General features: G+C 56.1%; 11 protein-coding genes across 11 annotated transcripts; 6 read left to right on the forward strand and 5 right to left on the reverse strand.

The window, feature by feature from the left end:
- Nucleotides 1-108: 108 nt before the first annotated feature.
- Nucleotides 109-3,032, reverse strand: L226DRAFT_480275 (DEAD-domain-containing protein). The gene is made up of 8 exons (XM_067676874.1): nucleotides 2,828-3,032; nucleotides 2,709-2,769; nucleotides 2,439-2,650; nucleotides 2,188-2,386; nucleotides 1,378-2,135; nucleotides 998-1,315; nucleotides 482-946; nucleotides 109-431 (listed from the first exon to the last, which is right to left on the reverse strand). Exons 1-8 carry the CDS (start codon nucleotides 2,966-2,968, stop codon nucleotides 192-194), a joined length of 2,394 nt encoding a protein of 797 aa, XP_067539985.1. The 5' UTR covers nucleotides 2,969-3,032; the 3' UTR covers nucleotides 109-191.
- A 113-nt stretch (nucleotides 3,033-3,145) lies between these two features.
- Nucleotides 3,146-4,239, forward strand: L226DRAFT_249506 (uncharacterized protein). The gene is made up of 6 exons (XM_067673258.1): nucleotides 3,146-3,212; nucleotides 3,259-3,331; nucleotides 3,383-3,608; nucleotides 3,663-3,730; nucleotides 3,785-3,856; nucleotides 3,908-4,239. Coding segments are annotated over exons 1-6 (501 nt in total). The 5' UTR covers nucleotides 3,146-3,210; the 3' UTR covers nucleotides 3,968-4,239.
- Nucleotides 4,240-4,651: 412 nt separating this feature from the next.
- On the forward strand, nucleotides 4,652-6,396 carry L226DRAFT_456096 (glycoside hydrolase; the record flags this gene model as incomplete). The annotated part of the gene is made up of 6 exons (XM_067675276.1): nucleotides 4,652-4,910; nucleotides 4,962-5,416; nucleotides 5,467-5,586; nucleotides 5,648-5,861; nucleotides 5,916-6,067; nucleotides 6,136-6,396. The coding sequence occupies 6 exons, from the start codon at nucleotides 4,652-4,654 to the stop codon at nucleotides 6,394-6,396; spliced, it is 1,461 nt and encodes a 486-aa protein (XP_067539987.1).
- Nucleotides 6,397-6,577: 181 nt separating this feature from the next.
- L226DRAFT_609876 (ARM repeat-containing protein) lies at nucleotides 6,578-9,054 on the forward strand. The gene is made up of 8 exons (XM_067686098.1): nucleotides 6,578-6,885; nucleotides 6,940-7,259; nucleotides 7,324-7,649; nucleotides 7,704-7,835; nucleotides 7,901-7,985; nucleotides 8,046-8,146; nucleotides 8,195-8,526; nucleotides 8,577-9,054. Exons 1-8 carry the CDS (start codon nucleotides 6,624-6,626, stop codon nucleotides 8,990-8,992), a joined length of 1,974 nt encoding a protein of 657 aa, XP_067539988.1. The 5' UTR covers nucleotides 6,578-6,623; the 3' UTR covers nucleotides 8,993-9,054.
- Nucleotides 9,055-9,276: 222 nt separating this feature from the next.
- Nucleotides 9,277-10,918, forward strand: L226DRAFT_502003 (uncharacterized protein). Its single transcript, XM_067677858.1, has 8 exons — nucleotides 9,277-9,341; nucleotides 9,394-9,631; nucleotides 9,688-9,986; nucleotides 10,050-10,145; nucleotides 10,202-10,276; nucleotides 10,330-10,414; nucleotides 10,466-10,593; nucleotides 10,649-10,918. The coding sequence occupies exons 2-8, from the start codon at nucleotides 9,424-9,426 to the stop codon at nucleotides 10,661-10,663; spliced, it is 906 nt and encodes a 301-aa protein (XP_067539989.1). The 5' UTR covers nucleotides 9,277-9,341; nucleotides 9,394-9,423; the 3' UTR covers nucleotides 10,664-10,918.
- A 446-nt stretch (nucleotides 10,919-11,364) lies between these two features.
- Nucleotides 11,365-15,990, reverse strand: L226DRAFT_550843 (hydantoinase/oxoprolinase). The gene is made up of 21 exons (XM_067682779.1): nucleotides 15,787-15,990; nucleotides 15,566-15,739; nucleotides 15,138-15,494; nucleotides 15,005-15,087; nucleotides 14,834-14,951; nucleotides 14,095-14,776; nucleotides 13,902-14,047; nucleotides 13,732-13,845; nucleotides 13,626-13,666; nucleotides 13,315-13,564; nucleotides 13,144-13,250; nucleotides 13,032-13,088; nucleotides 12,956-12,973; nucleotides 12,698-12,892; nucleotides 12,632-12,642; nucleotides 12,501-12,573; nucleotides 12,160-12,435; nucleotides 11,916-12,098; nucleotides 11,691-11,860; nucleotides 11,530-11,637; nucleotides 11,365-11,471 (listed from the first exon to the last, which is right to left on the reverse strand). The coding sequence occupies exons 2-20, from the start codon at nucleotides 15,591-15,593 to the stop codon at nucleotides 11,559-11,561; spliced, it is 2,988 nt and encodes a 995-aa protein (XP_067539990.1). The 5' UTR covers nucleotides 15,594-15,739; nucleotides 15,787-15,990; the 3' UTR covers nucleotides 11,365-11,471; nucleotides 11,530-11,558.
- Nucleotides 15,991-16,147: 157 nt separating this feature from the next.
- On the forward strand, nucleotides 16,148-18,899 carry L226DRAFT_531225 (amidase signature enzyme). The gene is made up of 7 exons (XM_067680038.1): nucleotides 16,148-17,027; nucleotides 17,092-17,447; nucleotides 17,502-17,580; nucleotides 17,640-17,727; nucleotides 17,784-17,845; nucleotides 17,902-18,278; nucleotides 18,342-18,899. Exons 1-7 carry the CDS (start codon nucleotides 16,517-16,519, stop codon nucleotides 18,615-18,617), a joined length of 1,749 nt encoding a protein of 582 aa, XP_067539991.1. The 5' UTR covers nucleotides 16,148-16,516; the 3' UTR covers nucleotides 18,618-18,899.
- A 38-nt stretch (nucleotides 18,900-18,937) lies between these two features.
- Nucleotides 18,938-20,615, reverse strand: L226DRAFT_550846 (alpha/beta-hydrolase). The gene is made up of 8 exons (XM_067682780.1): nucleotides 20,575-20,615; nucleotides 20,497-20,513; nucleotides 20,170-20,427; nucleotides 20,026-20,114; nucleotides 19,945-19,967; nucleotides 19,739-19,879; nucleotides 19,651-19,683; nucleotides 18,938-19,573 (listed from the first exon to the last, which is right to left on the reverse strand). The coding sequence occupies exons 3-8, from the start codon at nucleotides 20,419-20,421 to the stop codon at nucleotides 19,215-19,217; spliced, it is 897 nt and encodes a 298-aa protein (XP_067539992.1). The 5' UTR covers nucleotides 20,422-20,427; nucleotides 20,497-20,513; nucleotides 20,575-20,615; the 3' UTR covers nucleotides 18,938-19,214.
- Nucleotides 20,616-20,829: 214 nt separating this feature from the next.
- On the reverse strand, nucleotides 20,830-23,472 carry L226DRAFT_480298 (GTP binding protein 4). Its single transcript, XM_067676875.1, has 7 exons — nucleotides 23,284-23,472; nucleotides 23,105-23,227; nucleotides 21,928-22,960; nucleotides 21,702-21,874; nucleotides 21,205-21,642; nucleotides 21,045-21,143; nucleotides 20,830-20,986 (listed from the first exon to the last, which is right to left on the reverse strand). The coding sequence occupies exons 1-7, from the start codon at nucleotides 23,377-23,379 to the stop codon at nucleotides 20,933-20,935; spliced, it is 2,016 nt and encodes a 671-aa protein (XP_067539993.1). The 5' UTR covers nucleotides 23,380-23,472; the 3' UTR covers nucleotides 20,830-20,932.
- A 61-nt stretch (nucleotides 23,473-23,533) lies between these two features.
- Nucleotides 23,534-24,368, forward strand: L226DRAFT_249977 (uncharacterized protein). The gene has a single exon (XM_067673259.1). It carries the CDS (start codon nucleotides 23,565-23,567, stop codon nucleotides 24,078-24,080), a length of 516 nt encoding a protein of 171 aa, XP_067539994.1. The 5' UTR covers nucleotides 23,534-23,564; the 3' UTR covers nucleotides 24,081-24,368.
- Nucleotides 24,347-26,810, reverse strand: L226DRAFT_567539 (DUF1929-domain-containing protein; the record flags this gene model as incomplete). Its single annotated transcript, XM_067684040.1, has 3 exons — nucleotides 24,347-25,893; nucleotides 25,948-26,620; nucleotides 26,685-26,810. 3 exons carry the CDS (start codon nucleotides 26,808-26,810, stop codon nucleotides 24,347-24,349), a joined length of 2,346 nt encoding a protein of 781 aa, XP_067539995.1.
- Nucleotides 26,811-27,781: the final 971 nt, after the last annotated feature.

The following is a 27,781-nucleotide window of genomic DNA, read 5'->3' on the forward strand; positions in this document are numbered from 1 at the left end:
ATGACCGGGAAATCATCGATGCTGGACGCTATAGCGGTGGTTGAACTCCATCTTTCGCGCAAGTGCGTCGCAACATGATGAACGCAATATTTAGCCAAGCATCCTGCGCTCTCGGTAACAATAGAACCCATGTTATGAGTGCGAGATACACACATACTTGTTGTAAGGCTCAAGATACATACTGAGCACGACTATCGTCTGCTACGCAACACCTGCAATGCCAACTCCTCTTCTTCCTCCAAGGTCGTGGTTGCCGGCCGTGTTCCCTTCCGCGGCTTCTTGGCAGGAGGCCCCTCGAACTCACACTCTCCCTCAGACTCTGATGGTAGGTCGAACTCGGGTGAGACGTAACCATCGTCCTCGGAGAATTCTGCCACACTCGGTCCCATTGCGCCACCGGCCATGTCATCGTCGTCATGGTATCCCTGTTCCTGCGTTCCCTCAGTTCGGTGCACTTGAAAATAAACTTCGGATGACATACCTCGCGCTCGCGCTCCTTCCGCTTCCGCTTCTTCTCGCGTTTCTTCTCCTTCGCCTCCGCTTTGTCGACAACATCCACTTCCTTCATCTTTCCGCGCTCCGTCTCCACGAACTGCCGTCCAGCCTCCATCACCTCGCGCTCGTCCTTGAAGACATCCGCGGTGTCCTTCATCTCGTACACCTCGTGCGCGTTGCCCTCATCGTCGAAGACCAGCTTGTGGCCCTTCTCGCCATACTTGGCCAGTGCCTTCTTCGACATCGACATCTTCTCTTTGCGTTTGGAGGTGAACCCGGACTCCAGCAGTGCGATACCGTCATCGAGGTCATGGTCCGCACGTTTGAGCGTGATAAACTCGTCTTCGGAGTCGTCGTCCTCACGATCGACAAGTTTGGTATAGTGCTCAGAGAGGATGTTTTGGTTCTTGCGCTCAAACATGCGGTCATACTTGGTACGAACGCGACTGGACTAGTGATATGTTGGTTAGCGAAGCGCTATGATGAACAAGAGTAGACACACCTTCTCCTCAGACGGTTTAGCCTGTGCGACTTCGGCAGGCATGTGGTCATCCTCGTCAGAGCCCTCATCGGAAGACTCCATCTCAATCTCGCTCTCGTCTTCCTCCTCATTACGGTATTTGCCCTTTTGAGGAGGAGGCTGGGCGAGGGCACGCGAAGTGTTCTTCCGTTTCTTCGCCATCTCTTTGCTGAGGAACTTGATTTTCGGCATACCAGGCAGACCAAGCGCTTCTGCGAATCGCTCAACCGGCAGCTCGCTAAGTTTGAAGATCGTCTTGTCCTTTTGCAGGTGTACAGAGCGCAGATAAGACACAAACGCCTGCGGTTGTTGTGACATTAGTCATGATAGGGCCGCAGACGAAAGGCCCAGGGGAGACGTACACGCTGCCCGAGATACTTGATCTCTGGGTCTTGGAAAGCTAGGTTTTGCAGCTGGTTGCTGATGCTCTGTGTCTTGCTTGCCTTGATCTTGATCTTCTGAATGTCGATATTCTTCTTCTTGAGCGCCGCAACTATGCCTTCTTCCTCGCTCGGCACGAGGAGCAACAGGCCCTTACCGGCGCTCTCGTACCGCGCTGTCCGGCCGACACGGTGGATGTACGTCTCCGCGTCCTCGGGCGCGTCCACCTGCAGGACCCAGTCGACCGACGGGAAGTCCAGACCACGAGCCGCGATGTCCGTAGCAAATAGGACGGCGTGCTTCATGGAGGTGAAGCGTTGAAACACCGCGAGACGCGCCATCTGCTTCTGCTTCCCGTGCAAGTGCAGGAGAGGGACACCGGGGTGCATCTTGCAGAACGTCTCAAAGACGAAACGGACCTGTTTGCAGCTTGACATGAAGACGAGCGTCTTGCTCTGTAGGTGGCTCTTGATGAAACTCCACAGGACGTCGAGCTTCTTGTCCAGCTCGCAGATAACGTAGTGCTGCTCGAGGGTCTTCGGTGTCGCACCCTCGGAGAGGGTCTCCTCGACGCCGACCTTCACGGGGTCCTTGAGGCTCAGACGTGCGAGGTCAGAGACAGATTGTGTTTGGGTCGCGGAGAACAGGAGGGTCTGGCGCGATTTTGGCAAATGGGAGAGGAGGGCGGTGAGTGTCTTCTGAAACCCCATGTCGAGGATGCGGTCTGCTTCATCCAGGACTGTTGCACATGATGAGCAGCTGAGGATGTTCATCTCAACGGAACAACCTACCGAGCATCTGGAGGTTATCACATTCGAAACCAATGGTCTGGTCCATGTGCTGGAGTAGTCGACCAGGCGTCGCGACCAGAATGTTCATCCGGGACAAACGTTCTCTCTCATCTTTGAGGTTTTTCCCACCAATCACTAGTCCAGCAGAGAAGCTGTGGTACCCTCCTATGCTCCTCAACACCTCGAAAATTTGGACGGCCTGTAGTCCTGTCGTTGGCGGCCGAGGAGTGTTACGAGAAGGCAGGACTCACCAGTTCTCTCGTTGGCGAAATGATCAAGGCACCAAGCCCATCCTGAGGCCCCCACTTCCGACGGTATAATATCTCCAGGACAGGCACGAGAAAGGCGAGAGTCTTGCCGCTGCCGGTGCGAGCCGCGCCCAGTACATCCTTGCCCTTCAAAGATATAGGTAGACTCTTTGCCTGTATGTCGGTCATGTCAACAAAAGATGCGCGCTTTAGGCCTAACAAGGGCACGCGTTAGGGTATGCGTGGGACATGGGGGATGGTGCAAGAGCATACCTCGCTTGGTCAATAGAGATATGGGGAGGTCTGCGAAGAGCTTGAGGTCTGGCGTGGGTTCCTACCCAGATACACTGGTTCAGCGAGAGTCAATCGTGGAAACTCTTGGATGCACACACAAATGCAAGCGCAGCCTCGTCAAGCTCTGCAATAGCCCTCGCTTCTATCAGCTTCTGTGCTTTCCTCGACTTCAGCTTCGGGTCCTTCGGTTTTCCACCTTTCTTATGCTTGAGCGGGTTGCTGGGGCCAGCTTCAGTCATGATGTGTGACGCAGGCTTTGTGCAGCCTTCGAGGGCAGGAGAAGAGGAGTACGAGAGATGCGGTTCAAGTTGAAGTTACAAGCAGTGCCCAGTGAGCCGTTACGCGAAGCAAATGATGGTAAGCGCCTGCAAAGTGATCCCGAGAAGTTCGGAGTGCGGTTCTGCGGCACGCGTCCCCGCATTCCTTGAACGCGACCTCCATCGAGCTTCCCCCCTTTTTGTTAACTCAGCTACGTGCAGCTATGTAAGTTCGACCATTATCTGCTAGTTATTGTTTTGAACGGTTATAGGCCTCCGAAGGGTTCAGGCAAACGGAAAGTCAACACCATCTACAGCGACGACTCCCCGACCCCACCTGTGCCGGTACGTACGTTGATACTCCTTGCATTCAACCTCATCTCAACACATATTCAGAGCTTGGCAGAGCAACTGTCTTATCTGCACAACCCGCGTCCGTTCAAGAATCCGAACTATACCAAGAATTCCAATCGGCGCACCAAGAATCTGAAGGCTGTCCTCACGCAGGAGCGTGAGCGCGAGAAGAACGAACGAGAGAAGAAGAGGCAGGAGAAGGACGCGAGTATGGATGTTGATGGGCAGCAAGCACAGGAGGATCTTCTTGTAGAGGACTTACCTACATGTGAGTATCGCCAGTATGCCTTCACGCACGTTACCCCGTTCATCTGCGTTGCAGACGCGTCCATCGAAGCCCCACCTTCTGTCCTGCCACAGAGGCGCTATTGTGACATCACAGGTCTAGAGGTATGAGTTTCTTCTGCTTCAAAAGATTCGCCGTCCTTCATGCCGCACGCGCAGGGTCCATACACTGACCCTGCCACTGGCCTCCGCTATCATGACAAGAGCATATACGAGCTCATCAAGGGTCTCGTGAGTTACTTCCAACTTAGTGTGGTATGATGTTGACCACGTCTCTCATAGAGTGCCACCGCCGCGAAGGAATACCTATCCGCCCGGGGTGTCAACCCGATCGTCAAATGATCCAATGTTGCTGGGCGTGGTTTCGTGTCGGACTCGCTGTGCTTGCTTTCCCGGGTTCTGTTCTTGTGTACGTGTTTCTTAGTGGTCCCACTAGTACATCCTCATGCTCGATCCCCTCCTTGATCAGGCAACATGTCGCTGTGATGATACCCCCCGCACCTTGTCGCCTCTCACAGATACGTAGTCTCGAGTTGCGGATTGAAGCCATCTGAATGCCACCTTGCGCCCAATCGTTGACGTGAAGGCGGACGAACGTACCTCTTCGTAACCTTTCGACCGTCTGGCATGCATTCTTACATTCGTTGCTGGCATCCGCCAGAGTTGCCGTAGCCGACAGAGTCCAATTTTGATTGAGACTCGCACACCGACGCGGCAGAGCTGGGCCGAAGTACAGCTCCTGCAAGTCAGCCTCCGGTCCATATGAACCTCCTTCCCCAGACCTTCGCTGCTGTCCTCCCCTCTTCCCCATTAGAGTTGCTTCCTACTTTCTTGTGCTGTCTGGTTACAGCCTTCTGATCCTTACCTACCATTCTTGCTCTCAACATGTTCTTCACTGCTGGCCCTCTTCGCTCTCTCCGCCTCCGGAAGGCGGTCCTGCTCTCTGTGCTACTTCCCGAACTTCTCGTGACCACACTCCTCTGCGTTCGAGCCGAAGAGAGCGATTTGCAACAGGCTGTTGACGGCATGGCGCACGCGCTTGGTATTGGTCCCGGAGGCAGACCACTTCCGCAGACTAGCTCGCGGCTAGCCTCAAGTACCTCGTCAACCCGTCCTCCAGCGACGACTACCAGTGTGGCGACTCCTCTCAGCTCGGGCTCACCTTCCGGTACATTGGTAGCGAACTCGACGACACCATCGAACACCACAACGCAGAGTCGCGCAGTGTTCGCCCACTTCATCGTTGGCAACACATACAATTACACTGTTGATAGCTGGTCTCAAGGTATGTCAGCCTCTTTTGGGCGTCTTCCGTCCGCTGAAAGGTTCAACCCAGACATCGTGCTAGCCGCGTCAAAGGGTATCGATGCGTTCGCGCTCAACGTCGGTGCCGATTCATGGGAGTCCTCTCAGGTTGCCAATGCTTACACCGCCGCATCGAGGTACAATGGAAATGCGAACAACACTGCAGCTCCGTTCCGGTTGTTCCTCTCCTTCGACATGTCGTCACTCCCGTGCTCCAGCGCCAGCCACGCGACAGCACTCCAGTCATATATCCGGACGTACGCCAACAATACGAGTACATTCCAGTACAACGGTCGCATGCTTGTGTCAACATTTGCAGGTGAAGGGTGTCTGTTTGGAACGAGTACCCTAAACCAGGGGTGGATCAACGCCATCAAGCCCCCCGCGACGAAGACAAGTACGTTTCCTGCGGTGTGGTTCGTGCCGTCGTTTTTCGTCGACCCCGCAACCTTTCGGAATTTGTCTGTGATTGACGGAGCCTTTCATGTGAGCTACCATTTCGCTCCCGTGTTGTGTATCCTGCTGAACAACACTAGTGGAACTCTGCATGGCCGATGGGCAACTACAACGTCACCTTCGGTCCCGACCAGTCGTACATTTCCAACCTCGGCGGGAACAAGACCTACATGGCCTCAGTATCGCCTTGGTTCTTTACGGTATGCACAACAACGTCATTTCTGTTGCGCTTGTCGCAGTGCCTGACTAGATCCTCTTCAGCACTACGGTCCTGATACGTTCAACAAGAACTGGATCTACCGCGGCGATGATTGGCTGTGGGCTCAGCGCTGGGAGATGCTCGTGCAGAACCGATCTTCTGTCCCGCTCGCTGAGGTCTTGACCTGGAACGACTTTGGCGAATCGCACTACGTTGGACCGATTGAGGGTATCCAGCCCATGTCGCAAGGTTGGGTCAACGGCTTCGACCACCAAGGTGCGTTTCTGCTGTTGCCCACCATCTCTTCTAGGACTAACCATAACATCACAGGCTGGCTGGATCTGATGAAGTACTACATCGCCGCGTACAAGACCGGGTCGTACCCCGCGATCACCAAGGATCGCGTTTTTCTGTGGGCACGACTCTACCCGGTCAATGCAACGGCGCCAGACTCGGTTGGAAAACCTGCCAACTCGGCTTGGGTACGTCGATTGATCCCCGATGCGGTCGCTACGCTTGCGAACTCTGACACGTTATCACTACCATTCAGACCCAAGACTACCTCTGGGCCGTCACGCTGCTCACTGCACCGGCCAACGTCACCCTCACCTGCGGTCCCTCAACGCAGAAGACGGTTGTTCCGGCTGGCCTCTCGAAGCTCAAGCTCAGGCTTTCCTCAAGCTGTGCGGTCAACGCGACGGTGGCGAGGGGTGGGGGAGCTCCGGTCCAGTTCTCACCTGCAGGGTTCAACTTCAGCGTGACGCCCCCGTCATACAACTTCAACGCGTTTGTCGCGGCATCTCCTCCTTGAGCCTCTTGTGTTCTCCGATGTATCCGTATACACAGCTTTTATTGCGTACCCAAGTATATGATTTCTTCGCGTGTAGTCGAAGGTATTTCACCCCGCCGGCCCGGAGATACCGATGAGTGGCAGTTGTAGCGCCCATGAGATTTTTGGAAGCGCTTGGTCTCGAGACGGTCGATCTGCCTGGCCACCCTCGTCCACCATCCTAACCTGCCTGCGACTCCGACTGCAACATGTCTCCCGCAGTACAAAAGGCTCCCAAGAAGCGTCCGGCTAAGACTCAAGCTGGCCCCTCTGCGAAGAAACCACACCTCGAAAAGGCTTCAGAAGCCAAGGCGAAGAAACGCAGTCGGCCTATCACTAGCTCGCTTCCCGAGGATAGCGCAGACACCTCGGACGAGGATGAGCACGACGAGGAGTCTTTTGAGGAGGAAGTAGAAGGCGAGGATATGGATGCGGAGATGGACATTGAGGAAAACACCAAGGATCCTAATGGTGAGTATACCAGGCGAATCGTCTACGCGTAGTGTTCAACATCATGCGATAAAGCTGCACGGGAGTCCCACAAAGAACAACGTGCCATACTGGCGCAACGAAAAGCGGCGAAACCCCACTCCGCTCTCCTGACGGACGCGAAACGTGCGTGGACACTTGCTCGCCAGAAGAGCCTGTCAAAGAAAGAACGCACGAAACACATCAATGCGCTCATGGACATCATTCGCGGCAAAGTCAAAGACATCGTTTTCAAGCACGACGCCAGCCGCATCGTCCAGACCGTTGTCAAATATGGAGGGCAGAAAGAGCGCAACGAGATTGCGGAAGAGCTGAAGGGGAAGTACAGGGAGCTTGCGCAGAGCAAGTACTCAAAGGTACGCAAGCCAACCTCCGCATCCCCTTACGCTGGTCTGATCGCGATCCGTGCGCTTTCTCTAGTTCCTCGTCACGAAGCTCATCCGGTTCTGCCCCACCTACCGAGCGATCATCCTCCGTGAATTCCAGGGACACGTGTTGAAGCTGCTGCTCCACCGCGAGGCTTCCGGTGTTCTCTCCGACGCTTTCGAGCTCTACGCTAATGCGTATGAGCGCTCTATCCTCCTGCGCGACTTCTATGGCAAGGAGGCGAGCTTATTCACGGTCACGGCTGGAAGCTCCGAGGAGCAGGAGCGCTCCAAGCGAGGGCTGAAGGGACTAATGGAGGGCCTGGAGGGTGAGCGACGCAAGCGTGTATTGTCTGCGTTGAAGGACAATTTGGTAACCATGTGAGTCTTCAATCGTTCACTATACATTCCGTGCGATGCCTTAAACGACCTCAGCTACAACAATCCTGACAAGGGCGCCGTCGTGCATACGATCGTCCACCGTGCCCTGTGGGAGTATCTCTCGGCTATTGCAGAGATTGAGGACGAAGCTGAGGCCGAGAAGCTTCGTCGAGAAATGTTCGAGACGTACGTTTTCTTCACCCATGCTTATGCTTGAATAGAGCGTTCTCTCATAACTGGTGTTTCATCAGTTGTCAAGACGTTCTCGCAGAGATGGTGCATACGCGGGATGGTAGCAGAGCCGTGCGCGAATTCATCGCTTGGGGTACAGCCAAGGTCTGTACAAGTATTCTCGCACAACAGACCTTATACTGTTTATACTAACACGTGCTATAGGACAGGAAACACATCGTGAAAGCGATCAAACCCCATATCGAAAGGATTTGCAAAGACGATGAGGCGCAACTGGTTCTCTTCTCCGCGCTTGATATCATTGAGTATGTGGCAGTTGGTGATTCATAGAACCGTATACTGATCTCCAACAGTGACACTAAACTCACGGCCAAGTCGCTTGTATCCGACGTCGTCGCTGCTGCGTCTACACTATATACGTCTTCGCAAGGACGTCGCTCTCTCTTCTACCTTGTTGCTCCACGGACGAGGCGACACTTCACCCCGGCCCAAATTGCTACATTGGCAGAGACAGATGCTATTCGCGCGAAGACGAGCAAGAAGGACGACGAGCTGCGTACTTCTGAAATTCGGAAGGCTGCCAGCGAAGGGCTCCTGAACTGGGTCGCGCAGAGCGGCGCGGAGGTCTCAAGAGACCCGGGTGGCAGTCTCGTCGTATGCGAGATTATGCTAGATGCCGATGGAGGTATGTGACATCATGTACACTTGCCCGAACCAGAGGCTGACGTATATCAGACAAAACAAGTGCCATGGAGGCGTTGCTGAACGCGCTCTGTGCCCCATATCCCTCCTCTGACCCCGTCACTCCGCACCCCATCTCCCTTCCCCATACTTCCCGCATCTACAAGACGCTGCTCCAAGGCGGCCACTTCTCGCACGCCACAAAGTCGATCGAGCAAGCACCCCGTTTCTCGGCGCGCGAATTTGCCACACGCTTTGTCCAGGTGGTCGGCCGTGACAGCACGGTCGCTATGGCCCAGGGTGATGGGGCCTTTGTGGTGGCTGCACTGTGCGAGCAGCTTGCGGAGCACGGTGATGTTGAAGAGAGGAAGACTGTCAAGGGCTGGTTCGACGCGAAGACGCGGAAGGCTGTTGAAGCAGCTGGACCCAAGGGCGTTAGCGTGCTTCTGGAGAGCTTGAAGAAGTTGTAGAGGACATATATCGGCTTGTGTGACCCTTACGCTTTGATTTCGCTGATGCACACATCGCCATCATCGTCCTGCTATGCCTCGTTATTTGACGAGTGCTCTGTGCATCTCTTCTCATCCAACCAAGGTCAGTTGGCCTGGTACGCGCTTCGGGCGAAGCGGTCGTGGGCGCGCTGTAGAGTGGCTCAAGCTCGCGTTCATTGTCTTCCCGCCAGACACAGGTCGAGCCACTGGTTACCCTTCCTATCAACCTGTCCGCGTGCCGCTCGCTTTGTCCTTGCGGCGCTGCACACGGCCTGTCCTACTTTGTACTGCGTTGCTGACTACAGGTCGTCAAACCACTATATAAGGGGTGAGCTCATTGTACAATCGCCTTCGCTCACTCTCATCCTCTTCTCCTCCAGCACCACTTCTGCCCACTGTGCCTCCCAGCTATGGCTGACGACAGGAACTCGCTCACTGCATACCTTGCCCAAGCCTACCTCTTCCCATTGTTCCCCCAAGGGACCGTCCCACCCCTTCATCAGCATGCACCTCTATGGCCAGTCATGGAGGAACTCAATTGTAGGCCTAAAGAAACACGGGATTTCATGGAAGTAACGGAAATACCTCTGCTCGCCGTGGAGAATGCCGTACGGACCTGTACGTTTCCGTCAAAGTGCCGTACCCGCGACCATGCTGACCTACGACTCAATTAGACTTCATGGGGTTCGAAAACAAGCTGAGGGTTGAGTGGCCAAACTCGTCCCTCACGATGCCCTGCCCCGATGTCAAGGTTCTCGGTAATCCTGCGCTGAACCATCTCAAGGTCAAGAACGAGCACGACTTCCACGAAGCGCTACAGTACTTCATGCTGAACACGACGGCCGAGGCTATTCGGACGATCGAGAAGCAGCCGTTCGACGAGGACGAGCTCAGTTTTCTCAGGTTGCGAGCCCAGGGAAAGGTTAATTCGAGGAAGATATGTACCTTATGGTTGTTTGGCAGGCCCATCGGAGTACGTCCGTTCAGTCGTTCAATCAAGCCTCATCACAGAGCCACTCATATTGTTCGCTCTCAGCTGCCGCGCGTCGTCAGCCAGGGCGTTGTCATACTCTCGCTGCCTCCATGGGAGTTTGGCCCGGGCGATTTCCAGATGTTTGCTCGTCCCAGGAAGGTTCGAAACTTCTGAGTGCAACGACGAAGTGCTCTGCTGACGATGTGCTCTCATAGTTTGCGCGAGGAGAGTTAGACAGAGAAGCACCGGATGGTCCAAGATGGAACAATGCGATGAAACTCTGGGCATTGGTATGTTATTGTGCCTGTCAGACTGTCTCGCCGTTCGCTGACCAGCGTAATAGACGTACGATGTTTGCAAATCTTTTGGCTTCAAGTGGTTCGTGGTCACCACTTACAACCATTGGGTCTTTGGCACATGGAGTCCAAGTACGTGTGAGTCCTCATTAAGACATGATGGTGCTGATGTTGTGCTCGCAGATTGGACCGCCGTCGAGGTTACCCAAGTTCTGCCTTTCGACAAAACCAGGTCCATCACGCTGGTGGAGCTACTAGTATTTTGGACGCAGAGCGGACGAGAAAGAGTCCGATACTGGCAAACTGCAGCAGTACGTTGCAACTTATCCCCGTGGCTATTCGGTTCACTGAGTAATACTTGTCCAGGACTTTAGTCGTTGATTCTTGAGATGCTATTCACCGTTATCATTGCTCCCCTCCGCGTTGGAACTCTATGATACTCGTAATGGATGCACCAACGCATGCTACCACACGAAGTGGGCCACCTTCTTCACCATCGCCAAAGATAATTCATCGCTCACGCCCTCTCCGATGATCATATCCTTCACCCCATGTTGACCTACTACGTTGAGGGTCTCGATGAAGGTCTTCCCAACTGACTACGGAACGGTCTTGTTACTTTTGCAAGCAAGGGCGAGTATCTCTCCTAGGGAGTTGTATACAACGGCGATGCTGCTAAATACGCACGCTTGATCATTGCTCTCGTCGGTCATGGCACGGCGCTCGGGCCTGAGGCCTGAGGTCGCGACATCAGCCTTGTTGAGAAGGAGAATCGTCGGCTCGTTGGCGAAGAATGGCTTGATCGAGTGGAAGAGCTGGCACTAGCCTCCGCCTTCAGATGTGCGAGCGCCGTAATACTGTCTCTCGACGTTTTTCATCTCCTCAAAGGGGTGCTCGAGGAGACAATGATCTGCCGTCGCGACCTCACGGGGTTTGCCTCCTGCCAGCGTCACCCAAACGCTAGTTCTCGACCACGAAGGTGTCCCCGGCTGCTTTCGAGACGCTGACGCATGTCGTGACAAAGAGGGTCATACCTATCGGGCTTATGATGTCGATGAGGGAGCGCTATCAGCTTTCGTCGTGCGGCCAAATGGGTATGTATATTGGTGCGCCGACGAATATCATACCTACATCACCAAGATAGCGGGTGGCTTCAATTGACACAGCGACCTCTAATGGTACAATAGTACTGTGTTCATCCCGCTATTCAGGCCTATGACTGATGTGCAAAGACCGAGTGTGCTCACTGGTATCCGATGCTCATTCTCTTGTGCGTCTACGCGCTTCCAAATTCCTTGATTACACTTTTCGGGTCCTTGTAAGGCCCGATCGGGGTGAAGGGGACACCGTTCAGTCTGGGGAGAAGCAAGTGAGTGGTACGAAAGATCCGCGGCGAAGAGGCACTCACCCGAAGGCTGTTGGACCGCCGTTGTCGAGGCCCTGGGGTGTGATCCAGGAGGGATGCCCGGCCATCGCAATGACGGTGACGCGCAAACCGTACCTGTAATCGGGCGTCCCGAGCGCGGCTCCGTTTTGCGAATCCAGCACGGTAATAAGGTCAGGGACGGTGACGTGGATCTGTGCAGAAGTAAGGTATGATGGCCGGCGGAACGCATGCGGGCTGGTGACTGACCTTCTTGTCCCCATCCGCAGACTCGATATACGCGTACAGATTCTCGTTCTGGAACGGAATGACGAGCTTATCGTCGGGCTTGACTGGAAGGGAGAACGTCGGGGCGGCGTTGGAGTCTTCCTCCTCTTCCTCGAGTAACGGGACAATGGTAACCTCGCCCCAGGTGAATCCTTTCCGGACCTCCTACAGAGACCATCAGTCTCTTTCCTGCGTGGACACGAATCAAACGTTGACTTGGACGCACCCGGCGCACGTCGATGATCTTGCCAACGAACAAGCAGGCCCCGTTCTGCAGTTCCAGAATTGCCTTCGGGATCCCCTTGAGGTCATTGTGTTTCCGGCAAAGGGCGATGGCCCGCCCGATCCGCCAGGCCTGAGAGACGCTGTGCGGCACGCCGTACTGCGTGCATGTCTTGCGATCGAGAGGAGCCATGCTCACACCGCTCTTGGAGCCCATCTCGGTGGTCGCCGCGCGCAGGATGTCCTCTACCGCTTTCGAGCTCCGAGCAGTCGGAAGGACCTGTCAACGAAGCGCAAGAGTGGCATTATGCACGCTGCACACGATTCACCGATGACATTGCTTACCAGCGTGCTTCCAATGCCATCGGAGATGGCGCAAGGCCAGAGGCCGTTTGGGATGTCGTACGCTCCTGGTAATCTGCAACGTTCTGAGTATCCAAGACGGGCATTTGAGAGATCCGCGAGGTTACTCTTACGTTTGATACATCTAAGAGCAACGTCAGCACAGGCATGAGGCAATATCATGCACGAGGACAACGTACGTTGGGATATGCCCGTCCCATGAGGTCACAGTCGAGGACCGCCTTGCCCATCTCAGCCGCCACGATCATGGGCTGAATACCGTTACCACCTCCAATCTCTTCCGAAATCGAACCCGTGAAATCCTTGATACCAAGGTACTTCATGAGCGCGCGAGCGGCTGCTGGAATCTCATCCCCGCCTTGTAAGCGCTCTACCTGGAGGATCGCGAGAGCTTGATATGAAGACTAAGATGCGCAAGGGGAACTTCATAAACTCACGGCAACGCTAGGGGACCCCTGAGCACATATGGTGTTAGACATGGAGGAAATATTCTGAGGGGGAATTTAAGCTTACCATGAAGCTGCAGCGAATGAAGGTATCACCTTCAGGTACGTCGTCGGGGTCGAGTACCTGGCAATCGTCACGTCAGCATTGTCCAGAAACAACGCTACTCTACAGTACTTACGTATATCATCTTGCCGTCGCGCAGAGCCTGTCTCGCCATCAAGAAGGGCGGATAAGGAGAACCGCCGCCTCCAGTACCGAGCACTCCACAACCTTCAGCAATCCACTCTGCCGCGAAGGGAATAGAGTAAGTAAGCATTCAGGATTTGTATGAACGAGCTGAGGGACTGACCAAGATCCACTTCAGACAATTTCCACCGACGGTCGGGTAATATGGTCGGCTTGTAGATGTCGATGTCAATGTCCTCGGATGTCGCCGAGGACGCGTTTGAGTCATCGCTCGAGAGGTGCTTCTCCTCCTCCTTTGATTCCTCGTCTTGTTCTTCAACAGTCGTGGAAGACGTTTCGAGGGAAGCCACAGCTTGTGGGGCAAGATCGCCAGCAGCTCTGACAATGATGCGGGTAGCCTGGTTTGTAACGTACTGCGCGCGCAAGAGATGACCCTTCAGATAGCTACAAGCGGAAATTGTAGTTGACACTCGCCTGCACGGGGATATTGGCAACTTCGACTATCTTCGTGGTAGCTGCGTGCCGAAGAAAATCGGTCACACATACACCCAAGACGCGCAGGAGCACCGGATCACCGCACCTGAATCTGCGCCGGCCGCAATCGCCTTGTTAATTGCGACTAACTTGATCGCTTCCACGACGGTATGGATGTCACGCCCCGCAAGGAGCTCGATCGTGTCCACCTCTCCAGCAACTGACGAGGAGTCACGATCGACGTCCGTGTGAATCGTATGTCCGACGGAAACGTACCTTTGGCCATGGCTGCCCCGACGGCGTTTGCAACACCGAAGAACGGTGGTCGAATGATCTCTTTGACGCCTACGAGCTCATCCGGAGCAATGATACTGCCACCGCCGACGAGCAGCACAGTGATATCTTCGGGCGACGTCTTCATCCTGCGTGCGAATGAGGTAATAGCTACTCATGAAAAATGGCGACGTACTTGTCGATTATTCTCTCCAAGAGTTTCTTGATTCTGACCATTCCCAGGGTGATGACCTCGGCGGACACATCCTGGACCTTCGCCTTCTCACCAAGTTCCGCGCGACCGCTCGCTACCACAAGGTCGGTAGAGGTGAACACGGTGCCGCCGAAGACCTTGGCATCCCGCATGAGGTTGTGTCCCACCGACTCAGGGCCGACCGTGACACGTGTACTGCCCTTCTCGGTCTGCGAGACGCGCACAATCGATCCACCACCCAGACCGATTGACTGGACATCCGCCATGGCGAAGTTCGTGCGGACCCCGCCGACCTCAATGAACGACGCCGCCTGCCGCGGGAAGCCCGAGGGAAGAAGGACACCAACGTCACTGGTAGTGCCGCCAATGTCGACAACAATCATCGACTTGCGCTGCTCGTGGGCTTTGTGATCATCTAGACCAGCGAGGAAGGCCGCCCCGCGCATGGAGTTCGTGGGCCCGGACGCAAACGTCCGGATGGGCAGTTGAGCTGCGGACGCGGCTGTAGTGAGCGTCCCATCGTTTTGAGTTAGAAACAGGGGGCAGGTGAGTCTGAGCGCGAGCATCGCCTTCTGGAAGCCGCGGATGGTTCGCTGGGCGAAGGTTAGGATGGAAGCGTTGAGGATCGACGCATTCTCGCGCTCAAGAAGACCGACTTGGCCAACTAGCATATGTCACAAGGTGAGTATTCATCACGAGAAACGTGATAAAGTGCACTTGCCGTCTCTCGAGCAGACCACATTGACGGATGGGCCAAGTTCTCGCTCTATGATGGCCTTCGCAGCGACCTCATGTCTGCCTTCCGTATCCAATGGGGAGTAAATTCCCGACAAGACGATCTAGAGCGCGAACATCAGCTCCCTTGTCGTGAGCTTAAACGTATTGATACGACATTCTTGAGGCCCTTCTCCTTGATAATTGCGCACTGTTCGAGGATCTGCGCCTCGTTCAAAGGGTAGATTTCTCTTCCGTCGACTGTCCAATGGTCAGCGAAGGCAACGTCGCGACGACGTCCAGCAACCTACTCTCGAATCCACCATCAACAAAGGCAACATGACCTTCTGTGAGCTGCTGCAGACGTTTCGGGAAGTCGATGAATGGCGGACATTGTCTGGTATATGCGCCGCAGAGTCGGATGACTGCAACCTTCGCAAGCCGACGTGCATCTGCTTCAAGCACGGCGTTGATGAATGCGGTAGTGCCGATGCTGACGGACGCGACGTTCTCCGGAGGCACAGCGGCGAGCTTGAGGACTTCACGCACCGCGTTCTCGATGCCGGTCGAGACGTCGGGCGTCGTTGGGGCCTTGTAGTGTGCGAGAACACCGCGGGAAGGTTCGTGCACCCGGCTCACATCGATCAAGACACCGTCCGTGTTAGTCCCTAGAATGGACGTCTGTGGTTAGTCCGGAGAATGGAGCATGTCAGAAGAAGGTTAGTGTTGTGTGGCTCACCTCCAACGTCGACTCCGATGCGAAGCATTGTGAGAAGCTCTGAGTGCGTCGCAAATCGTGGGTGGAAAGGGCGATCTGGTTGCGCAAGGGGTCTGCTTCTGTACACTTATGAATCGCGAGTCCGATAAGGCGCACGTTCCCGCGCTTTCATCGGCATCCCTGGTACTGTTGAGCCTATCTCCCAGTCAAGGATGAGTCGAATCGGGGACTCGTATGCTTACTGCGAGCCTTGTCATCGTTGCCACTATCTTGTGTCACGAGACTAGAACATAACTGTTCCCCGAAAGAGGGCGGCGGCGGCGGAGTGCCACCGTCCGAGGGCCGGCGATACGAGTGATTCCCTGCCTGTGGACTTGCTATCGCTGATGCAGATGGTTAGCACGAGACAAGTGGCAGATGCATATCGCGCACTAGCAAACATAGAGGAGAACGAACAAGTTTACCAGGGTCTTTGCAGGGACTCTTGTCGTCATGGGCGCTTGTGAGGCATTGCTCGGTGCCGGTAAGGTAACCGGTTATTACGTCCGTTATAAGTACTTGACAGGTAAATTGGATGCTTAGCGGGAGAGTGACAAGTGCCCTGAGCACGACGTCCATCATCACCGCCGAGAAGAGGAGCGAGGGCGATTCCTGGGCGATTCCCGAAGGGGCATGGGCGACGAGAAGACACGCTGGGAAGCTGCGATTAGGCCGAGAAGCCCTGGGACAGATGTCCATGGCCTGGCGTCAATCCCCGTGTTCATAACCTATAGCCTCCGCTTCCAGCTCTCATGACACCCCTCCTCCTCGTCCTATTCTGACCGCCTCCTCCTCCCACCCGTCCCAGCACGTGTGGCCTTGCCCTCCATGTTCGCCTTCTTCTCCGCCCATCGCCGAGACTGGTGAGTCCCTCCTCGTGCTCGCAGCGTCCGAAGTACCAAGTGCGAGCCTCGAGACGCAACCCTAACGCGGATGGCGGCTCTCCGGTCTCACAACTGTCCCCATCACCTTCTCAGACGCTTGTTGACGCCCGCTTATGACAGTCTCAGAAAGCAGGAAGAGCTCCGCACAAAGCTCTCTGCCCTTCCCGCTGTCTACTGCTCTCCTTCTGCCGAGGCGGACGCGAAGATCCTCGCCCTCTCGCTATCCCAGATTGTGGATGCTTGCGAAGACGGCTCGCTTGCACCCACACACGTCCTCCAGGCTTACGGCAAACGCTGTGTCGCTGCACATGAGGCTACCAACTGCTTAGCTGACGTCTTCTTCGAAGAGGCCCAGCGTAGCGCTGCAGCCCCTCTGGCTTCCCACAGGCCGCTCCATGGTGTCCCGGTCAGCGTGAAGGACTGCATCGACATCGCCGGGCACGACACTACCCTTGGCTACTCATCTCGTGTCGGACAGCCGGCGGTCCAATCCGCGCCGATCGTGCGTCTCTTGCGGGACGCTGGCGGCCTCGTGTACGCTAAGACAACACTGCCAACAGGTCTGCCACCTCAGTCCGTCCGGCCCGTAGTTAATATGTCATACTGAGCGTGGTCGCACGACAGGTTGTCTCTCTTTTGAGGTTAGCTCCGATATTTTTGGCAAGACCACGAACCCTTACAACGCCGCATTCTCCCCGGGCGCATCGACTGGTGGCGGCGCCGCGCTCGTGGCTTCCCAGGGCAGCATGATCGAGGTGGGCACCGACCTCGGAGGCAGCACACGCTACCCCGCCGCCTACTGCGGGCTGTACTCTGTCAAGGGCTCGCACGGCCGCTTTCCTAGTCACGGGAGTGTCTCTTGCATGCCGGGGTTGGAAGCCGTCCCCACCATCACTGCGCCCCTCGCACGGAGTCTCGACGATCTCGAAGAGTTTTGGAAGCGAGTAGTGGAGATGAAGCCGTGGGAATACGACCATACTGTCAGTTGTCTCCTCGTATGTGGCGTGGTCCGTGCTAACGCCCCCAGGGGTTAGTGCGTCCCTCTCCCCTGGCGGTCCACCGACTTTTCGTTGAGCGGGCAGCGGCTCAAGTTTGGTCTCATCATGGACGACGGTGAGCGCGTCGCAACGACACCTTGCTGCAGCCGCTGACTGTGGTCATTGCACTATCAGGCGTCGTATCCCCGACGCCGGCTAACACCCGTGCACTACTTGAAGTCGCTAGCGCCTTGGCGAAGCAGGGTCACGAGGTCGTACCCTTGTGGGTGTTGACGTTACCCGCTTCCACGATCGCAATGCTGAACCCCAATCGGACAGCTATCCTCCAAGTCCACTAGAAGGACTCAAGATCGGGTACCAGCTCATGTTCTCGGAAGGAGGTACGCTCTCTGCTTCTTTCATGTTCCCCGGTCGATCGACTCATCTCCGACCCTAGCGGCGTCCGTTACGGCTCCTCTTCGTGCCGGCGAGCGCATTTCTCCCGCAATCCGCACGGTCCGAACCATTCTCCGTCTCCCTCTCTGGCTGAAGAAGCTCCAGGCCACGCTACTCCGCTGGTTCTCCCGCCCACAGGGCCGCAACAACGCATGGGCCAGCCTCTTGGAGATCTTCCACCCAAAGAGCGCCTTGGAGGAACGCAGACTCGTCGTCGAGCGAGAAGCGTACAAGGCGGCATGGCACGAGGCATGGAAACGCGAGGGTTTGGACTTTGTGCTCACCGTTCCCCATGCTCTTCCCGCGGTCCCGACGGATCCGAAGGCCAGTGACAGGGCGACCCTCGTTTCCGCGAACTATGCGTTCTTGTATAACCTGGTGCGTCATCTTCCTTTCGGGGCGAGACACGGTTCTGTGCTAATTCACCGGACACTCGAGTAGCTCGATTTCTCGGCCGGCGTGCTCCCGGTTGGCTACGTTGACAGGGCGCGCGACAGTTACGCTCCCGACTTCCGTGAGGAGGCCAAGTACCGGGCAATGAACGACGTTGCTCGGGCTGTGCATGACCTCTACGATGCCGACTCCATGCACGGTATGCCACTCGCGGTGCAGATTGTCGGCCGACGGTTCGAGGAGGAGAAGGTTCTCGCCGGTATGAAGGTCATCGAGAAGGCCCTCTGGGCCACCGGGAAAGGATTCGTGCCACGACAGTTCTGACCGCGACCACTGACTTCATAGCAGACTACGCTCATCTATCTCACGCTCGCTAATTCTGGGCGTCGCTCGTTCTCCTTACTTAGTCTGTGCTGCCACTCGCTTAATAGCGCAGGTTATTTTGTGCTCTCTGATTTTAGCGTAACTCATCTAGTTTCCGAGATTGTTGCTTGTATGTTTATGTGAAGTAGTAGCTTTGAGCTAATTCGATGTATCGCTATAGTGTTGTACTACCTTGCTGATGCCACCTTCGCACAGGCATAACCTGGATGAGACTGGTCATCTCAGGCGGAGTGGACATATGTGCTACTCATTGCCGACATACTCCTTTCTCGTCCCCATACCACTTCACCACCGACAAGTGCTCTAGGGCCCGATCCTTTGTCTTCCGGCCTTTTCACTCAGTCCACGGACGCAGATCAGGCCGCATGCTTTAGAACTCGACCTTCAAGTTCTCATCCAGCTGCAGCGCCGCGACTAGCAACTTCGAGTCCAGATCTACGAGAGAGAAGGTTGCGCCAGCACGTCGGGCACAGTGAGTGACGTTTGTGCAGGACCTGTACCAACGATGATACTCGTAGTGGATGCCGGCTGCTCATTTCACTGCAGCAACGCATGCTGCCACACGAAGTGGGCCACCTCCTTCACCATCGCCTCAGAGAATTCGTGGCCCACGCCCTCTTCGATGATCACTTCCTTCACCCCACGTTGACCTACGTTGAGGGTCTCGACGAAGGTCTTCCCAGCTGACCACGGAACGGTCTTGTCGTCTTTGCCGGCCAAAACGAGTATCTTCTTTCCCAGGAATGGGTTGGAGTCGTCGAGCACGGTGTACGGCGACGCAGCGGGATCGGTACGCTTGATCAAGGCAAGCAAGGAGTCGGGTATGTACGGTGGCCCGGCAGGAAGCTTGTGAGCCTTGGCTCGCTTTGAGATCAGGGTGAGGTAGTCGGGGCAACCTGCGATGATGATGGTCAATCTCCGCTACTTTCTGCGATGGAGCGATGACCAGCCGTGAACGAAATGATGTGCGTACCGATTATTGGGATGCCGAGCTTGACCCTCGGGTCTACGGCGGGATATGAGGATGCTGCTGAGGCTTCAAAGCTCGCAGCGGCACTGACCGTTCCTGAGTACTATCCATGTCGAATGCCCACCGAGGCTCTTCCCGGCGCAAATCCATTGAGATATATGCCGTTCGCCGTTGGGAAACATGTACGACGGCAGAAAATCAATCAGGTAGGATACGTCTTGGGCAGTACCCGCTAAGAACGACGAGGAACGATCAGTGAAGCACAGACACCGAGAAGTCATGGCGGGCTATACTGACTCTGGATGGCGTACATATCGATCCTATGGGGAAGCCCGGCGTTAGCTTCTGAACCGGTATGTGGGTGGCTAACGCACTTACGCATGCCGTTCGTTGTTCTTCTCTGGGTCGTCGAACCAGCCCATGTTCGCTTTCTTATTCTCCATGCGCTTGCCGTGGTTACGATGATCCTGTGAGCCCAGTCAGCTTGCCAAGCCATGGACGCTTTGCCATCTAGGCACTTACGAATGTGACAATGTAGAGGTCCTGTGCCTCCCTGGCTCCCTGGGGTAGTGCGCGTCGGCGCTCCTGCACTTCCTTGAAGATACCATGCACATAGTCCTCCATCTTCCTCGCTGAGCCCATGCGGCCATGAAGGAGGAACATGACCGCAACAAGTGTCTCAGGCTTTGTGGCGTTCGCACACGAGTAGACGTCCAACGGTATTCCAGCTACCACGAGGCCGAGTTTGGACGCTGGGGTATCCCACGAAGACATAGCGAACTAGTTGATTGAGGTATTGTCAGTGTGAACTGCAAGCCACCCTACATGAGCAGAGTGGGGGACACTGACGAGAGGCTTCTGGCGAACTGACGACGGTGGACGGCGTTAGATTCAAGCTGCAAGTTGCTCACCGTCACCAGACGTCACCTAGTCTCGGCTCCAGACGTTCACAGCTCTCTCACCTGCGCTCAAACGAGGAGGTAGAGGGAGGAGGCAATCAGAACACTGGACGAACCTTGAAATTTCGCACGAGAAGAGTTTGAGCGCCGGAGAGAGAGCTGCACGAGCGGCAAGAACGGATGGGACGTCACCCAGTACGTGCGATAAGGTTGGCGGCAAATGCCGTGCTCTGCCGGTGGTCTTGACTTCAGACTTCTTCATACCAAGGTCAAGCGCAACGGTGTTCAGGAATTTCAAGTCGTGCAACGATCCGTCATGAATGTGATACCAAAATACAGCAATGCGACACAACGACGAGAGAATACAAGAGATGCGTACGATACGATCACCGACGATCCGTCTTGCCCATCTTCCGCTTCCCTGCAAACAGATGTTTGGGCTAGGAAGCAGCGCGTCAGCAAGCTGAACGTTCTGATTGAGTCAGGAAGAGGTCCTACCATTTTGGTCTTGATAGCGCGGTCGCTCTCTCCCGCGCGTGCATGCATGTTGCGTTCCCTCTGTCCAAGGTTCCGCAACTTGACCGCTTTTGATGCTTGCTGTATACCCGGCCCGTGGTGAGGACTCCGCTCCAACGACAGACATATTGACAACACTCACTGCCTCGTCCCGCATGCCCGCCAGCTGGCGATTTGACCGTGGATGTCTTGCACCCTTGGCGATGGCCGCACCGGTGTTGTCCTTTGCCCGCTTGAGCTTCGGCGGCTCCTCCCCATCGACGTCCATCCACTCGCCCTCGGCACCATCGTCGCCCATGGCGGCATCCTCGTCCACGTCCATCTGTGCCTCCTCTTCCTCGCGCTGCCGCTTCCGCTTCGCGCCTGCAACCTTCGCGAGGATCTCTGCGCGCTCCTGAATGCGACTGGGATCGAGACCCGCCTTCGTCATCTCTGTGGTGAGCTCGGATAGCGAGCGAAGACCTGCTGTGCGAGGAAGCATAGCGCGGTTCTTCATCGCCTTCTTTGAGCTCTGCGATGCGATCTTCTTCTTGAGGGAATCCTTGGCTGCGACTGCCTCGCGCTCGTCCTCGGAGTCGTACTACCATGCGGGCGCATGTTAGTGGTGGGGTGACGACAGGAAGAGGGAACGAAACGTACCATCTCGGACTCGCTGTCGTAGAAGCCATCGGCCTGGAGCTTCTCCTCTTCCCGCTCCAGCGCGTCGAGCTTCTCAAGGATGTCGGGATCGATGAAGTCGGCGATGTTCTTGCCGTCCATAATCTCCGGAATGATGTCGCTCTTCCAGTCCTCGTTGGCCAGAAGGTAGTTCTCTGCGATAGACGATGAGTAACAAGGCGACCACCCTGACAAAAACACGACGCACTCTTGAGGTTGATGTTGTAGACACCGGCACCGCCCTCCTCTGCCTCGACGTCGCGCTCGAGTCGGCGACGCTCGGGGTCCTCCTTGTCGTACTTCTTGCGCTCCTTTATGGCATCAGGGATGAAGGGTTCACGGACAACCTCGTCGCGCGGCTTGGGCTGTGCGACATGCAGACGGTTCAAGATCGCATTGACCTTACTGCCCTTGAGCTTCGTGTCGACACGGTGCTCGAGGAGCGCGTCACACGCTGTCGTCTTCACGATCATGACACCTTCGTCGTTATAGCAGGAGCATTGCACGTGCCGGATGCCCTCGGAGTTGATGATCTCTTCGACCATGGCGCGCCGCTCGGGCGCGAGATCATCCAGCTTTGCGACATCAGCCTTGTTGAGGACGAGGACGGTCGGCTTGTTCGCGAAGAGGGGCTTGATCGCGTGGAAGAGCTGGCACTGCGCCTCAACCGAGTAGCCGCACTGCTCGGAGAGATCCATGAAGTACAGGACGCAGGCCTTGAGATGTGCGAGCGCAGTGATACTCTGCATCTCGATGTTGTTCATCTCCTCGAGGGGGTGGTCAAGGATACCGGGGGTGTCGATGACCTGCCACCGCATGTAGCGGTAGTCGAGGTGTCCGACGAAGAGCGATTTAGTCGTGAAGGCGTATGGCTGGACGTCGACGTCCGCGCGAGTGACTTTGTTCAGGAAGGACGACTTGCCGACATTAGGGTATCCACAGATGAGCAAGGTGCGTGCGGTGGGGTCGATCGCGGGAAGACGGGACAAGTGCTTGCGGACTTCCTCCAAGAACTCGAGCGCCTCATTCTGCCGCTTCATGATGGTGGCCATACGACCGAGCGCAGCACGCTTGAGCTGCTTGCAGCGGTACAGACTGTCGCCGAACTTGAGGAGACGGACATAGTCCTTTGCTACCTGGTCGATGAGATGCCGTGCCGTGCGGAGCTGACCGAGAGCGAGCTTGTAATGGTTCTTGTCGTAAAGGACATTCAGGAGGGAGGACAGGAAGGGGTGCAAGTCCTAGGAGGAGGTCAGCATGACGGAAGGGACGATTGCTCAAAAAGCGGGATGATTTCAAGGATGCCAACGATAGCAGTCCTTGCCCATCCACATTCCCGCATAACCAGGTAGCGCAATGAGATGCGGAAAGAAACACAAACTCACGTCGATGATAGGGAACTCCTCCAGAATGGCACCAAGCTTCTCGTCAAAAGAATCCTGCGTGAACTTCACTTTGCGCATGTAAAAGTTGCGGATCCGGCTGATCTTGAAGTTCTTGTGGATAACCTACGCATTTCATGAGCAACTCAGATACATATCACCCATCCTGAAAGAGTGCGCACTGTAGGCGTCTTGCGCTGCGTTTTCGAGAGGACGATGTCCAGGAAGTCCGATGCCTTGGGCACCGGCGCGATCGCCTTGAGTCCGCTCGTCGACATCTTGGTTGGGTGGTCCTTCTAGAGTCAAGCCAAGAGTCATGTACAGGACCAAGCCCAGCCGAAGAGGAGCAGGAGGAGCCTGGAGAACGTCGGGAACGGGGCGAAAAGCTCGAAGACAAGTCCGCCTTGCCTTCCCAAAATTTGGATTACATAAGGCCCAGATCACGCGGCGACAAGCGCCCAATATGCCTCAACGGCCCGGACCAACCGTCCATGCCAGCTATCCAAGTACTTACGACCGTGGCAGTATCTTTCAGACGTACTTTCGGGATATAACAACGAGACAGAAAGCATCCCATCCTTCAAGGCATGGCCAAGACGTATATATCAACCACAACGGCAAAGGCAGAGATAGAAGAAGCAGGAAATGGTATCAAGTAGTTAACGAGAAATTCAGAACGTCGCAGGTCGTCAAGAGTCGAGACGGGGTACCTGAACAAGAAACTAGAGAGACAACAATGAAAAAAAGTCACAAATCAGAAGAGAAAATCCAGCACATGTACAGGAAAATCGTCGTCACGGTCGTAAGGCCTGACCCTAGGGTGCAGCACACCTTGACGGGAGTACATCCTGGTGCCAGGCCCGCAGAAGATAGAGTCCGGAAGCCACGAAGCTATCTACTCGAAGAGCGGAGCACTCAAGAATCGTCGTACGGAGACGCGGACACGCGTCGGAGTGCGCAACATGTACAAGGTTGGTAAACAACAGCGAACAGCGTCCGCATAGCGATGGTGGTCCGTGAGTGTTCGTCGTGAGCGAGATAGTCCTTGTAGGCGTGCTGAACGAGGGGCTTGTACCGTATACGGTATCCGCAATCGAGTCTGAAGGAGTCCGGAAACGATGCGATAGCGTGGCGGTGAAAGACAGATGATGAGTGTAGTAAACGAAGCCAAGGTCCGTGCGTCCTCCTCCATTGGAGATGTATGTATACCTTCCTCCCCCTCCTCTCTTCCTCTCCAGACTCTCCTCAATACGGCCCTCGTGCCGCATTCGTGCTCATCCGTGGTGCGTTCTGTTGATAGGGGTCGAACTCCCCGCTTTGATTGCGCGGGTCGTCGAAGTAGGGCGAGTGCGGCGTGTTGAGGTTCGTCGTGCTTGCGTTCGGCCCCCATGTGGCGCTCTCATTACCCTGTGATAGCGGCATAAATGCACTCGAGTCAGAACTCCTGAAACCAGCATTGCCGCCACCCGCACGGGCCCCGGACGCGCCGACCGCGCCCCCAGGCGCCGAGCTCATAGGGTAAGAGAGCGCCGACGCCTGTCGCGCGGCCGCCCGCCTCCGCCGTGCCATATAAATACCGAAAACCGCACCGAGAATGCCAACAGCCGCGATGGCTGCGATGATGCCACCGACGATTGCACCAGTGTGAGACGACGATGCGCCATTGTTGTTGCTGGAGGTCGAAGCGTTGTTGTTTGAGCCGCTGCCGCTGGCACCGTCGAGGCGGGTGCTGGCAGGAAGGACAGTAGCGTCCTTGGTTGGCTGCTTCTCAATGTTACCTGAGCCGATGATCACCCATGAGGCGTTGCTAGGAATGCCAGCCATGGTGACGAAGAGGAGTGCGGGTCCGGGTTGGAAGAGGTTGGGGTTAGGCGGAAGTTGGGCGACGTGAAGGGTGATCGAGCCGTCGCTGTTGACCGTGTAAGTGTTGTTGAGCTGCATGGCGCGTTGACCCATGTTCATCGCGTGCGTGGTCCAGCCGCCACGGATGAGGACAACGGATGTGTTGTCAGCAGCGTCGTTCGCAGAGCCCGAGTACGCGGAAGCGGGAACAGTGAGGTCGAACGCATCACCACCGTACGAGAGCGTCGAAGGGGCACCAGTGAACGTGGGACGGTTCGAGGCGGAGTAGTACGGCGGGTAGAAGATCTCGGCCTGATACGTCGTCGGGAACACAGTCGAAGTGTTGACATCAACGTTGGGGTTCGAGCCAGCGATCATGACGGAAGCGTCAGGGAGCAGGATGGCGGAGGAGTGGTAGAGACGGGCAATGTTCGACGTATCGAAGCCAGCATCCGACCAGCGCTGGCCCTTCGCAGCGCGCGGGTTGTAAAGCGCAGGCTTGCCGACGGGCGCAGAAGCAAGGGACTCGCCGAACGGCAAATTGAGCGTGTTGAGGGTACGTGTGGAGTAACCCGCAGTGCCGTTCGCGCCGCCATTGACAACGAGCATGGTGAGGTCAGGAAGAGCAATGAACTGGCCCATGGTACGACCGACGGGCATGTCATCGTCCTCAACGTAATCGACAGCCGAACCGTCCGTAGGCTCCGGGGTGATGGTGTGGCACTTCTCTGACGCGGGAACATTCCAGGTGTCCTCGAAGGGCCAGGAGTAGTTACCCCACTGGAAGTCGGTCATGTTGGAGCCGCCACAGAAGATGACGGTGGGAGTCCAGTTGTTCTCGGGCGTGAGGGGGAGCATCGCAGTAGCACCGGAGGCGGGGTAGACACGGATGATCTGACCGGGCATATCAGGAAGATCGGTCTCCTGGTTCGTGAGCGGGTCCCAGAGAGCTGTGACGGTCCCACATCAGCGATATTGAGAACGCCTGAACAGATTGAACTTACTGGTGGAGTAGTTCGCCTGGACGAGCATCTTCCCTGAGGGCATGAGGTAGCTGTGCGCGTACGCGTTGAGACCAGACGTCTTGACCATGAAGTTCATGACCTGAGCCGGTTGACCGTTGTCGGGGAAGAACTCGTATGAAGGCTGGGCAGCGCCACCCTCGTTCTCGGGATCGGTGTTGGGGTAGTTGCGGTTGATGTAACCACCGTTGGTGAAACCGCCGATGAGGACGACGGTACCGTCACCGAGGGGCTCAGCGGCCGAGTACCAACGCTGCTTCTGCATGTGGAGGAGCGAGGCATTGTCGAACCACTCGCATTCCGGCGAGGAGAAGTCGTCGGAACTACCACAAGGCTTGAGGATACGGATGGCAGTGGTACCATCGTAATCGCCAAAGGTGGTGTCGAAGGTGGCCGTGTACGGGTTATCGGGGGGAGTGGTGTCACCGATGTTACCACCGGGGCCGACAGCACCGTTACCACCGAATGTGGCGAAGGAGCCGTTGGGGAGATGCATGCCGGAGGCGCAGAAGACGTTAGTAGTGACTCCCATAGTTGTGGAAGTGCGGGATGAGATGTCATAGACGGCGCCCATGGCGGGGTAGTTGCCGAACTTGGCTGCGTTGTTCTCGGACTTGTCGAGAATGTAGACCTTCTCGAGGTTGCCCAAGAACATCTTGCGAGAGGGGCGGGGGATGAGAGGGGGGCAGAGCAGAGAAAAAATTAGGGTGGGGACGTACCATCATTGCGCTGACCTGGGTGTGACCACCATCCTCAAAGGAACCGGCCTTGTGCGACTGAGCAACTGCTGTCGTCGAGGCTGCGCCTAGCGAGAGCGCCAGCAGGGAGAGCTGGCGGTTGATCATGGCAGAAGTCGTGTGTGCAGGCGGATTAGCTAGAGGACTAGGGAGAGCAAAGAGTAGGATACGAGGATTAAGAGAGCAGTTGTGCGTCCAAGGGAAAGAGATAAAGGAGAGTGCAGGACGGGTCGGCGGCGATGATGGTAGTGGTGGTGGTGAGGAGGAGAAGGGGACGATGGAAACGTTGTCTCTCACTGCGCAGACGCCGTTTCCCTTATACGCCCTGTGTTCGCGTGGCCAGGGCTGACGTAAGCCACAACCGAACGCGAGCGTCTGCCGCGTATGGCAACCCACCGCCTCGAGAGTTCTCTCGCCCGGCCGCGACTGAGCTCGACCTCCCGCCCGCCGTCGCGTCGGCCCACTTTTGGTCTTGAGCAGCCTCACTGGGCCCGTGCGCACTGCTCACAGTCCTCTTGTCGACGCTTGGGCCCTCCTCCTCGCCTTCTCCTCCTCTCTGCCCCTCTCGGCTCTTTCTGCCGGCCGGCTCGCTCCCTCGGCAGGTAAAATTAGCCCGCGTTATGAACTCCTCAAGTCTGCCCATTCCTCGAGCAGCATCATGATAGTTGTGCCCAATCTGCCACCGAACACGTTAGACGTCTGCCATCGTGTACAGTTAGACATATGCATATTGCACCCCAGCTAGCTCGCTCGACAATTGCAAGACGCTTTCCGCCAAGAGACCTCCTCTCAAGCGGACGCTGTGCGCAGCAGCGTTTCGCCCGCCGCGACTTCCCACATGCAGAATTGTCTTCGTCCTGGACCCGCACACACCGGGCACGATCACCGCATCGCGTGCTGTTCCGAATGCAGATGTGTCGATGCGAGTCGTCAGGCGCGTCGGGAGCACTCCTCCACACCGCGGGACGTGACCCTCGCCGGTTCACACCGACCGGCGCCTCTCTTGCTATACTCGGGACGCCCGCTTCAATATTTCCAACTTCAACCTCACAACCGATCTCCGGTCCCGAAAGTGATGG

This window comes from Lentinus tigrinus (genome assembly GCF_003813185.1).
Source record: "Lentinus tigrinus ALCF2SS1-7 unplaced genomic scaffold L226scaffold_4, whole genome shotgun sequence".
Lineage (NCBI taxonomy): Eukaryota > Fungi > Basidiomycota > Agaricomycetes > Polyporales > Polyporaceae > Lentinus > Lentinus tigrinus.

Bases quoted from the DNA above. Each gene is read 5' to 3' on its own strand.
- L226DRAFT_550846 (XM_067682780.1), bottom strand. From the start codon at position 20,421: ATGTCTTCGTGGGATACCCCAGCGTCCAAACTCGGCCTCGTGGTAGCT. The intron at 20,115-20,169 runs GTAAGTGCCTAG...CTGGGCTCACAG, and splicing joins ACCTCTACATTGTCACATTC to GATCATCGTAACCACGGCAA. The intron at 19,880-19,944 runs GTCAGTATAGCC...CGTCGTTCTTAG, and splicing joins CGATATGTACGCCATCCAGA to CGGGTACTGCCCAAGACGTA.
- L226DRAFT_609876 (XM_067686098.1), top strand. From the start codon at position 6,624: ATGTCTCCCGCAGTACAAAAGGCTCCCAAGAAGCGTCCGGCTAAGACT. The intron at 6,886-6,939 runs GTGAGTATACCA...CATGCGATAAAG, and splicing joins AAACACCAAGGATCCTAATG to CTGCACGGGAGTCCCACAAA. The intron at 7,836-7,900 runs GTACGTTTTCTT...GTGTTTCATCAG, and splicing joins CGTCGAGAAATGTTCGAGAC to TTGTCAAGACGTTCTCGCAG.
- L226DRAFT_249506 (XM_067673258.1), top strand. The intron at 3,609-3,662 runs GTGAGTATCGCC...TCTGCGTTGCAG, and splicing joins TGTAGAGGACTTACCTACAT to ACGCGTCCATCGAAGCCCCA. The intron at 3,857-3,907 runs GTGAGTTACTTC...CGTCTCTCATAG, and splicing joins ACGAGCTCATCAAGGGTCTC to AGTGCCACCGCCGCGAAGGA.
- L226DRAFT_502003 (XM_067677858.1), top strand. From the start codon at position 9,424: ATGGCTGACGACAGGAACTCGCTCACTGCATACCTTGCCCAAGCCTAC. The intron at 9,632-9,687 runs GTACGTTTCCGT...CGACTCAATTAG, and splicing joins GGAGAATGCCGTACGGACCT to ACTTCATGGGGTTCGAAAAC. The intron at 10,277-10,329 runs GTATGTTATTGT...CCAGCGTAATAG, and splicing joins CGATGAAACTCTGGGCATTG to ACGTACGATGTTTGCAAATC.
- L226DRAFT_550843 (XM_067682779.1), bottom strand. From the start codon at position 15,593: ATGCTTCGCATCGGAGTCGACGTTGGAG. The intron at 15,495-15,565 runs GTGAGCCACACA...CGTCCATTCTAG, and splicing joins CATCGGAGTCGACGTTGGAG to GGACTAACACGGACGGTGTC. The intron at 13,846-13,901 runs GTACGTTTCCGT...ACTCCTCGTCAG, and splicing joins CGGGGCAGCCATGGCCAAAG to TTGCTGGAGAGGTGGACACG.
- L226DRAFT_480298 (XM_067676875.1), bottom strand. From the start codon at position 23,379: ATGTCGACGAGCGGACTCAAGGCGATCGCGCCGGTGCCCAAGGCATCG. The intron at 21,643-21,701 runs GTACGTTTCGTT...CCCGCATGGTAG, and splicing joins ACGACAGCGAGTCCGAGATG to TACGACTCCGAGGACGAGCG. The intron at 21,144-21,204 runs GTGAGTGTTGTC...CCGGGTATACAG, and splicing joins CGGGCATGCGGGACGAGGCA to CAAGCATCAAAAGCGGTCAA.
- L226DRAFT_531225 (XM_067680038.1), top strand. From the start codon at position 16,517: ATGGCGGCTCTCCGGTCTCACAACTGTCCCCATCACCTTCTCAGACGC. The intron at 17,728-17,783 runs GTGGGTGTTGAC...CCAATCGGACAG, and splicing joins GGTCACGAGGTCGTACCCTT to CTATCCTCCAAGTCCACTAG. The intron at 17,846-17,901 runs GTACGCTCTCTG...CTCCGACCCTAG, and splicing joins GCTCATGTTCTCGGAAGGAG to CGGCGTCCGTTACGGCTCCT.
- L226DRAFT_480275 (XM_067676874.1), bottom strand. From the start codon at position 2,968: ATGACTGAAGCTGGCCCCAGCAACCCGCTCAAGCATAAGAAAGGTGGA. The intron at 2,136-2,187 runs GTAGGTTGTTCC...CATGTGCAACAG, and splicing joins TGATAACCTCCAGATGCTCG to TCCTGGATGAAGCAGACCGC. The intron at 947-997 runs GTGTGTCTACTC...ACATATCACTAG, and splicing joins CTAAACCGTCTGAGGAGAAG to TCCAGTCGCGTTCGTACCAA.
- L226DRAFT_249977 (XM_067673259.1), top strand. From the start codon at position 23,565: ATGCCTCAACGGCCCGGACCAACCGTCCATGCCAGCTATCCAAGTACT.